General features: G+C 44.9%; 1 protein-coding gene across 1 annotated transcript; it reads left to right on the top strand.

Annotated features, from left to right (window-relative positions):
* Nucleotides 1-2,173: 2,173 nt before the first annotated feature.
* LOC112571341 (cubilin-like) lies at nucleotides 2,174-8,267 on the top strand. Its single transcript, XM_025250269.1, has 8 exons — nucleotides 2,174-3,388; nucleotides 4,179-4,287; nucleotides 5,086-5,213; nucleotides 5,468-5,647; nucleotides 5,850-5,952; nucleotides 6,118-6,239; nucleotides 6,525-6,698; nucleotides 6,880-8,267. The coding sequence occupies exons 1-8, from the start codon at nucleotides 3,337-3,339 to the stop codon at nucleotides 7,272-7,274; spliced, it is 1,263 nt and encodes a 420-aa protein (XP_025106054.1). The 5' UTR covers nucleotides 2,174-3,336; the 3' UTR covers nucleotides 7,275-8,267.
* Nucleotides 8,268-9,308: the final 1,041 nt, after the last annotated feature.

Raw genomic sequence — 9,308 nt, 5'->3', positions numbered from 1 at the left:
AGGTTTGTCTCGAGAACCAAAGCATGGGAAAAGAAAATAAGATCTTGTAGAGATATCAGCCCAGAATGTTTTGTTGATCTTGATAACAGAGAAAAGTTGCTCACACAGATATGTTCTCATCTGGAACTACTTGTGATGATGTCACGTTAGTGTGCAGTCCTAGGTGGAGACGGTCCACGAGCTCATCACGCACACCCTTCCTCGGTGAATCGGACAAATTTACGAAGCATAAGGAGTATCTTATTTTTGAGGAGCAATTATGCTTTAAACATTACATTCATATATGTCTCACAACAGTAAAAAGTATTTGACATCTGCCAGCAATCAGGTGAGATAGGTCACTGTGAACGAGGTGGTTGTCCGAGTAGAGGGTGAGCATGCATTTATCCCATGGGTAATAAAATCTAACAATATGTACCTTGGAGGGTAGTCGACGCCACAGTGGCCTGAGGAAGAACAGGCTTACAAACGCGAAGGAATAGACTGGTCGTCCTGTGAAGGACCCTCTCACTAACTCTTTAGACAGCTGAACGAATACGGTGTCCAAGTTCAGGGTTCTTTTTGTTGACTACTTGCGGTCTGAGGAGTATTGTCCTCTGGTTGCTCTGGTTACTCTACATAGTCTCGAGGATAGTGAACTACTACACAAACTTTCATGGGGTCTAGGAACTTACCATTGAAGCAGGTGCTTGATGTACCACAAAGAGAGACAAAGGAGCATTAGAAAATGGGTCTTACTCTTACGATTACGATTGCAAGGGTCTGGAAGGGGCTGCAAAGTTTGAGACTTTCATGAAAACAAAGATATCATCCAACCTAACGCCCATGATGGCCCATGATGCTCCAATGGCCCAGCCCTGTCCAGGCGGCGAGGGGCTGACGGCAGGGAGGGCCATGCTCCAACAAGATGCATCAGGATGTAACTTTTACTACACAAATATATCACACAGGAAAGCTAAAGATTAGACCAGGCGACTTTTTCTGATCATTTAGTCTTCTAGTCGCTTCGTTTTCATTCTGAAGCTTTTCTATTGAAAGAAGAAGCAGCGTTTACACCGGATACAATGATGTCTTTAATCATATTATTTTCTATTTTCGATATCTAATCGATCATTTGTAATGATTGTGCAAGGGATGACCGTCACAACCAACACTGGTTTTCAGTTGTAATACACAGACGCCGGACACGCACCGCTGACCCCTCCCGCCTCTGATGGCCCAGCCCTATCAACGCTGCGAATCTGCATGAGAAGTCGGGGTGGGTGGGTCGGACCAGCTTTACCACTGGGCAAGAGCACCACCCTGGCTGCAAGGCGGGGTGGGTGGGTCGGACCAGCTTGGTCCCATGGACACACCTGTACAGGTAGGACCAACCGTCTCGGCGGCTGAGTTGGGCATGTCACACACTGCTCAATGAGCGAAAAACCTGGAGGTGAGCTGTCGTTACTAGAGTCACGTGTCATCAGTTATGTTATGCACGGGGTTAACGAATTAGACCCTTTTTTCCTTTTATTCTCAGGCAGTACACACACTCGCACACACTCGCACACACTCGCGAACTACGCTTACACGGGAAATAAGTCATTTCCCTGACACACCACATTATTCTCATCTTGTAATCATCTTGTAACTAGCCCTTGTTTTGCTTCGTTTATTTTTTACTGTTTTGTTTATTTTTGTATGTGAGAACATTTCTTAGTATCCCTGCAAGATGAAAAGAGGTTAAGGTATGTTGTCATTCCAAAATACATCTGTCTGTTTGATGGTCTTGGCGGTTCTAGGCTCCATTGTCTCATTCACTGTATCTCTGTATTTCTCTTCCTCAATAATAATAATTAGATTTGTAAAACAATTTGTGTGGAAGTGATCTCAATGGGCTGAGCACAAAAGAATAAACAGCAATTAACCACATAACATACAAATAAATTTTCGTGTTAAGCTAATACTAGGGATGGTTTTAGAGGGCCGGACTAATATAGTTAACTCAGTTTTACCCAATACTGTATATATAGTATATATATATCTACTGGCGGGCGGGCGGGTCGGTCAGAGACAAAAGGCGGGCCGGATCTTGCCCGCGGTCCACACCTTGCCCAGGTCTGTCGTAGTGTGATCTATCTTGGTCGTGATGCTGCGTGTTATAAGTTCCCATCATTATTAAACAACTGTCAAAAGATAAACTGGTCCAAGGGACGTAAGCCACATAAAAAAAGGTAGCGCGTGTTATCTCCCATTTCTGTGTGTTTGGTATTTCCGTTATCCGCAATCAAAGTTGTTTTCTCAATAAAGATATAAACAATTAAATCTACAAAAAAGAAGAAAATAATCTCTCACTGTTTTAAATTTTTTAATTTGCCTGATTCTTTGTTACATTTATCAAGATGCATCCCGAGTAAACTTTTAGTTTACAAGTATATCACACGAGAAAGTGCACCGTGCGCCAATTGACTTTTTCTGTTCATTAAAGTCTTCCTAATCTTTCCGTTTTTATTCTAACGCTCTTCCTTTACCGAAGAAACTTAGCTCAACCTTTGACCCCCGAGACTGTAGGAGATGATGCCGCGACTCAGTTTCCACTCTCGATTCCAGCATCCATAAATATGGAATCTATGTGGATGGACAGCTGACTACCCCAACCTCTTTTTTTCTTTTTTTTTCTTTTTTTTTTTTTGGTGGGGGGTGGGTGGGGTGGTAATTGTTTGAAACGTTCTCTTAAATGTCAAAGCACTTAAAAGCTACTTAACAGCCGTTTGAAGCGGCGCATTCGTAATTACAAAAATATCAAACGTTGGTCGAAGTCAAGGGACAACAAAACATATTTATGAAATAAGCATCAAAGAAGACAATATTTACAGAAAAAATATATCGCCTTACATCTGGAATTCTATCCCAGCTAAACAGCAAACATCAGAAACGTACCCCTCACCACCCGCTAGACACAATGGGATCACGTGACATCATCATGAACATCGACGAACGAGTAGCTCCGCGACATCGACGCCGTCATCGATCGGCAGCTGCTGCGGCTGACGGAGGCTGGTGCTATTTTTAGCTCAGCAGCTCGATGCGGGGAGTCGCGGTACGTCAGCTTTGTGCTGCCAGCCTCGCGATGTCACGGTGGCTTGGCGCCGCTCCGCCCGTGCGCCACCGGCTCCTCTCCCTCCCTTCTGGAGTTCAAACCTGCGGCTTTTCGCACGACCTTGTCCAGCTCACAGGTTTCTGACAAGTAGATGAGACTCTCGGCTGCTTGTGGGAGACGAGAACGTTTGAACTTTCGGCGGAAGTCACAGGACCAGCGGAACGGCTGCAGGAGACACTAGAAGCGCTGTCGTTGCCATGGGTGCAGGCTCTGTTCTGACGACTTCATTTCTGCTGCTCGGTGTCTCAGGTGAGAGTCGCGTGCGTTTCTGCGAGCAGTGAGTTCTGAGATGTTCAGTATTATGAGCATTGCATGTGCGGTCGATGTTTGGACCTCCCTCACAAGCGCACACACACGCACATGCACACACGTATGCACGTACATACACAGACACGCACGCACATGCACACAAGCAAAAAAAGCACGGTGTAGCAATGTTTGGTTGGAGAAATAAAAGACCTTTGTTGATATTGTGGTTATAATATTGGATGAAGAAAGACAATCGAGGCGCTCTATGCTTTTTTGAATGTTATTGTCCTTCAGTGTCATTTCGGGAATTAGGTAAGGGTAAAGGTTGTCTTTTAACCTTACACAGGTCATTGGGGTGTGGCTTCTTAGAGACCTCTCTTTTCTCAGGGTCAGCTTTGAGGGCGGTCCTATTTCTCTCGCTGCCAAAATAAACATGTACCACATCTCCTCTCCCTAGCTACATTCCCTTCCAAAACCCTCTATGGAACCAGGTACCCATTTCCGATAACTGGGTCGACAATGGGAAGCTTTTCTGCGCTACAAGGGTTCGCCTCTCGGTTGGAGCGCCAGCCTTCTAATCACTCGAATATGTGCTTCCCCAGTTTTGGAGACTGCTATGGTGATAAACTGAGGATTAACTATATCACCTACACATCTTCCAAGTGGACAAAAACCAGAAAGTACCTAGTGGATTTTGTTTCGTTTTAATTTTGTTTTTATGTTGTTATCAACAGCCACAGTAGAAAGTCACAAAAGTGAAAGTAGTTTCGAATTTTCTTCCTTTTTCCAGGAGTGCACATGCGGTGTCCAGATCGTCAGAGGCCAAGAATGCTCATAGCACATCCCTACATCAGCGCTCCCATTGGTTCTCACACCTACCCGTACCACACGTACCCAAAGTAAGTGCAAGTACAGTAAAAATGACTAAAGCTCAAGCACTAAAATAAACGGACACACGTGACTGTAATAATTATATCCTGCGACTGTCACAGTCAATCCAATATTGGTCACGACACGCTAAAATGACTTTTCCTTATAAACTCTAGATAGTGGGTATCAATCTCGAGATCCGAGCTTCTGTGGAAAAAAAAGTATACATATAATTATACCAACTTAAAACCTTTCCAAATATTCACACGAACTGAAACCGTATCTAGAATGATTTGTACTAAACAAACATTTAGTTTAAAGGCAGTTACTCAACCGTTCATGATTTATCGTTCAAAAAAATTGTTTGACAGTGACAAATTATAGGTTAAGATTTATATCATTGGAGATTGCGACAGCCATACATGAACTTTACGAAAGACGAGGGCCGCCAATGGAAATGGCAAAGCTGTGAGATTTTTGAACTTATTTTGTTCTAAATTAAATTTTCTAACAAGGTGCTGGTGATAGTAAGCCACACAACCAAACTGTTGTTACTCTGGGGCCTCATTTAAAATAAAATCGCCAAAGTACGGGCGTTTCCTTACATTCATGTTTCTACGACGAAAACTACTTTCCCAATGTGTGTGAGTATATAAAGGGACACAACTGTGTATCTGGAAAGAGTATTCTCGTACCTCGTCTACTTTCATTATGAGACGAGACGGGATTATACCTAAGTGTAGTTGGAGTATTAAGTGATAACTCCACCCACCCCACATGCACCTTGTAAGCATCTTTCATTGGCACAATTTTACAATTCGTTCCAGCAACTCTTCCTGTGAGTGGCTCATCAGTGCAGACACAGGCTACGTGGTGCGCCTGACCTTGCTGCTCGTTGACCTGCAAGAAAGTGACACGAGTGACTGCCCCTTCAACCGCCTGACTATTTATGATGGTACTACAACCTCTCTGTCCTCTTCTCATCCTCCTTTTTCTTCCTCCATATATCCGTCCTTTCATGGCATGTTTCTCCTTCTCTCCTTCTTACTCTCCACCCTTCTCTTTCTATACCTCTTTCTCGTTATTGTTCTCTAAACAGTTATCATCATCATCATCTTCAATTTGTAAGGGTTGTTGTGGAAGTGAAACTTATATACCCAGTAGCCAGGGACTAACGCAGTATTCGTGGTTCATTCATCTGCACCCCAGGTAACAGCAGGAACTCCCGCCAGCTCGGGGCCTTCTGCTCACAGCGGCTGTCCAACGGCCGGTCAGTGGACAGCAGCCTCCGCTGGTTGTATGTGGAGCTGAAGGCTGATGATGCTGACAGCAAAGGCAGGTTCCTCTTCACCTACGAGGCGGTGCAGCCTCAACTGTCCACTACCCTGGGTGAGAAGCATGCAGCGCGCGCACACACACACACAGGCTCGCTCAACCCATCCTTACATTACTAAATCATACCTGTGATATTGCTTATTCCTCAAGTTAAAATTGTGACAACCAGTGAGAATCTTGCAACACTTTCTTCTATATTTAATTGTGATAGCTTTGTCACGTGTCACATATTCATAAGGTTGTACACGTGCAATAGGTTTCGAAGCTCACGCGTGCCAGCCGTCTGATGTGGACATTCATGCAGTTCCAGGTGTTAGTTACATCATCATGTCTTTGAACAATCGTCAAGGCCATCAAACGTAAGTCAACAGCGATGACTGGTGTAATGACGAACACTAGAGGTGTGTGTGTGTGGAGGGGTAGGTGAGGTGTGTGTGTGTAGGCGAGTAGTTATGGGAACCAGTCTTTACAGAAAGTGTCTTTATGATTAACAAACTTTGCATTCTACTGTGTCTACCATCAAGGGTGTCTCGCTGCGAATGGCGGATTCAGACCGATCTGGGGTACATCATCAGCCTGCGAGCGGAACTGGTGGAAGGAAAGTCATACTTCGAGCAAGTCTGTGACAGCCTGCAGGTGTTTGATGGTAAAGATCAATCGTGTGTTGAAACAGCATTGCCCAATCACAAAACCGCCAGCGCGTGCGTGCGTGATTATCTCGGGATTTGTACGAGAATCAGAAGCTGAACCTGCTCTCACTTTACATCGTTTGCTGATTTTTGTGTTGTGAGTAGATCTGGTACGGGGTGGGTGGGAGCAAAGTTGGTCGTTTATAAACCACAAAGTTTTATCACAAACAAATTTCGCACAAAATGTCCTTAACTGTCACAAGTTTGATTCAGTATGTTGAATGTCCACATTGTGTCAACAGGTTTGACGGAGTATGCTGACCCCATCCATGCTGACTGCTTTGCCTGGAGTTTTCCCATGTATAGCTCTGGTCAGTTCATGTATGTCAGGCTGACCCAACGGCTGACCAGCATGGCGGAAATCAGACTATGGATTGAAGCTGTTTTCGCTTCTATGGCAACCGTTAAGAGGAGCAGTAAGTTGAAAACAAATGAAATGTGAGCGAGTGAGTGACAAAAAGGTATTACACCTGGAAATACTCTTTTCATTACCAGTGCACATGTACTCTGTTTCTTAGCAGTGTGTATGTACTCTGTTCCGTTCAGTGCACATGTTCTCTGCTCAGCACCACTGTCTGTCCTCTGTGTGTTTTCCAGCAGACGAATATGATGGCGAGGGAAGTGATGGCTACAAAGACGAGAAAAACAGAACCCGGATGCTGGGGATTGTCTACGGGTGCAGCTCACTGGGCTTTGCTGTCGTCGTCGCCATTACAGTCGTCGTCATCGCTCGACACATCAAGAAGTCTCGAGCATCTGCCACCAGTGACAGAGCAACAACCATCGCCATGACAACCATCACCTCATGTCGCCTGTCCAGCAGCACTGCAGCGCCACCTTCGGTCCACGCCGGAAGCTGTTGTCTCCCGCAGCATCGCAACAGCTACTTTGCGCGACAGAGCACCGCCGTCATTCTCTTCCCGCCCTCGGCGATGATGTCGCTATCACGTGGATGCCAGGGCAACGACCCTGGGACCGACCCACAAATCTAAGCGACCTTCCTCCTCCCTATGCCAGTGTTGCCGTCAAGCCCGCGACCCCCGTACAGCCATCAGTGCTGTACCTATCCACCCCAGGCGAGCCTCCACCCGCTTACACCTGTGCCATGCTCACCTCCCACCCACCCGCATCATCACCACCAAAATCACCTTCTCAGACCTCGTGGCCATCGAGGCTCTAAAATATTTGACTTTGTCCTCTTGGTTTTCTTTGTGTCACTTCTTCAGGTTTCAACAAACTCTACTGACTTTGCAATCAAAGAACAAGGGTTGAGGTAGTGGGGAGGAAGGAAGGAAGAGTGCAGCAAAGCTGAAAGAATACAATCACGTCTTTTGCCTCAAGTCGTCTTTCGTATGCACACCACACCACACCCGAAGACATACATCACCCAGATGGGGTCTGACATACACATTGATTCAAGTCTTGTGATCATCGACCAGCTACCGGTTAAAAATCGTTCTTTACACCTGATCTCGATTCCTTGCTTAAGGCAAGCGCTTCAAACCTGTGATATAAAAATACCTTTTGATGCGCTGACTAAAAGCCAGCACCTGCCAGGTGTCTTCAGACATTTTTTTCCCCTCGAAGCCCTGCCAAGGGCAGCTCAGCGACTGACGAGAACATGGCTGCCTGCCGTACAACCTGGTTGCGTGGCAACAGCTGTAATTAAATAATTAAAAAAATTCACAGGTTCTATTTTTTTCCAAACCTGTGCTTTATGTAAAGCTCTATTTTATGATCGTCAATTTTCTATCGTTTCCACGCGGTCTTTCGTGAGTGAGTGAGTGTTCGCATGTCCTCTGGATAACTAGCTGTCTGAGCGTGCACCCTGGGTGGCTCGATTGTAGCAATTTGTTTTTACGATCTTGTTGAAAACTCTTTGCGCATGAACATTTTTTTTTTATTATTATTGGTAGAGGTTTTGAGAAAGAAAACTGGTTTAATGTGGATTTGAAAATTTCTACACTTTGGAAATGTTTGCTTCTGAGTCTTCTTCAAGAGGGTTTAATAATTTAATTTGGGTTTTGAATTCGTCAGCTAGGCAGCCTCTGTAGAGTACGCGGCAGCACTCACAAAGTTATTTCTCCTGTATGAAATCTTGAACTGAACTAAAAGCTCGCCTTCGTACTTGAAAGTCTTGTGTTAATCTTTGTTGTTACAAATGTTCTTTGTTGCCAAAATTGCTCTTGCTTCTGTGATTTTCGCCGATATTGCCATTGCTGCTGCTGTAGTGGTAATAGAAATAGTTGTTGCTTCTGTTGATGATGATGATGAGGATGAGGAGGAGGAGGAGGAGTAGGATGTCAAGCCAGCCTGAAGTGAAAACTGTGTTCTCTGTATGTCATACCAGGGATTTTTTAAATACAAATTACAAGAAGTTCTCGCTTATCCTCCTTTTGTTGAAAGTCGTTTTTTTATGAGGTTGACAAAGAAAAGGTCGATACAGGGCCGGGGTCACTGTGTTTCAGGTTTGCACGCTCTGATCCCTCCACCTGCGTGGGCTTGCTCCAGTTTCTTGCCATGATTTGTGTCTTTGTGGAAGTTTGTGTGACCAGAAATATGCCATAGGAGTTTTACTCATGCTTACTGTATGTCAGTAGCCTCTAGGAAACTGTTTTAAAGAACCCATCGACGGTGTTAAGTGGGGAATTTGTACATTGTATGCAGATTCCCAGGATATCAGCATTTTTTCTAATTTCTCTCTTCTTTCTCTTTTACTTTCTCTTTCTCTCTCACTTCTCTCTCATTCCGTCTCTCACACAAACTCTGTGTGTCGCGCTCTCCACACTGCCTAGTATGCTATGACTAATGGTGTTTACTGAATACTCCAACTATGATTTTGGTCACCGCCAGCATCGACCGATGACTAGTGATGTCTCACAGGCTGGAGAACAAAGAACAAATTATCACCTTTTCCCTCCCTGCCCAGCATGATATCAGACATGAGTACATGATTTATCAGGGAGGGTAAAGGTGAGGGAAAGACAGGGTTGGTCCCTGTCGTGAACAACTTCGTTCACTGCTCC

This window comes from Pomacea canaliculata, linkage group LG8 (assembly GCF_003073045.1).
Source record: "Pomacea canaliculata isolate SZHN2017 linkage group LG8, ASM307304v1, whole genome shotgun sequence".
Lineage (NCBI taxonomy): Eukaryota > Metazoa > Mollusca > Gastropoda > Architaenioglossa > Ampullariidae > Pomacea > Pomacea canaliculata.
This window is presented reverse-complemented; position numbering and strand designations above follow the sequence as displayed.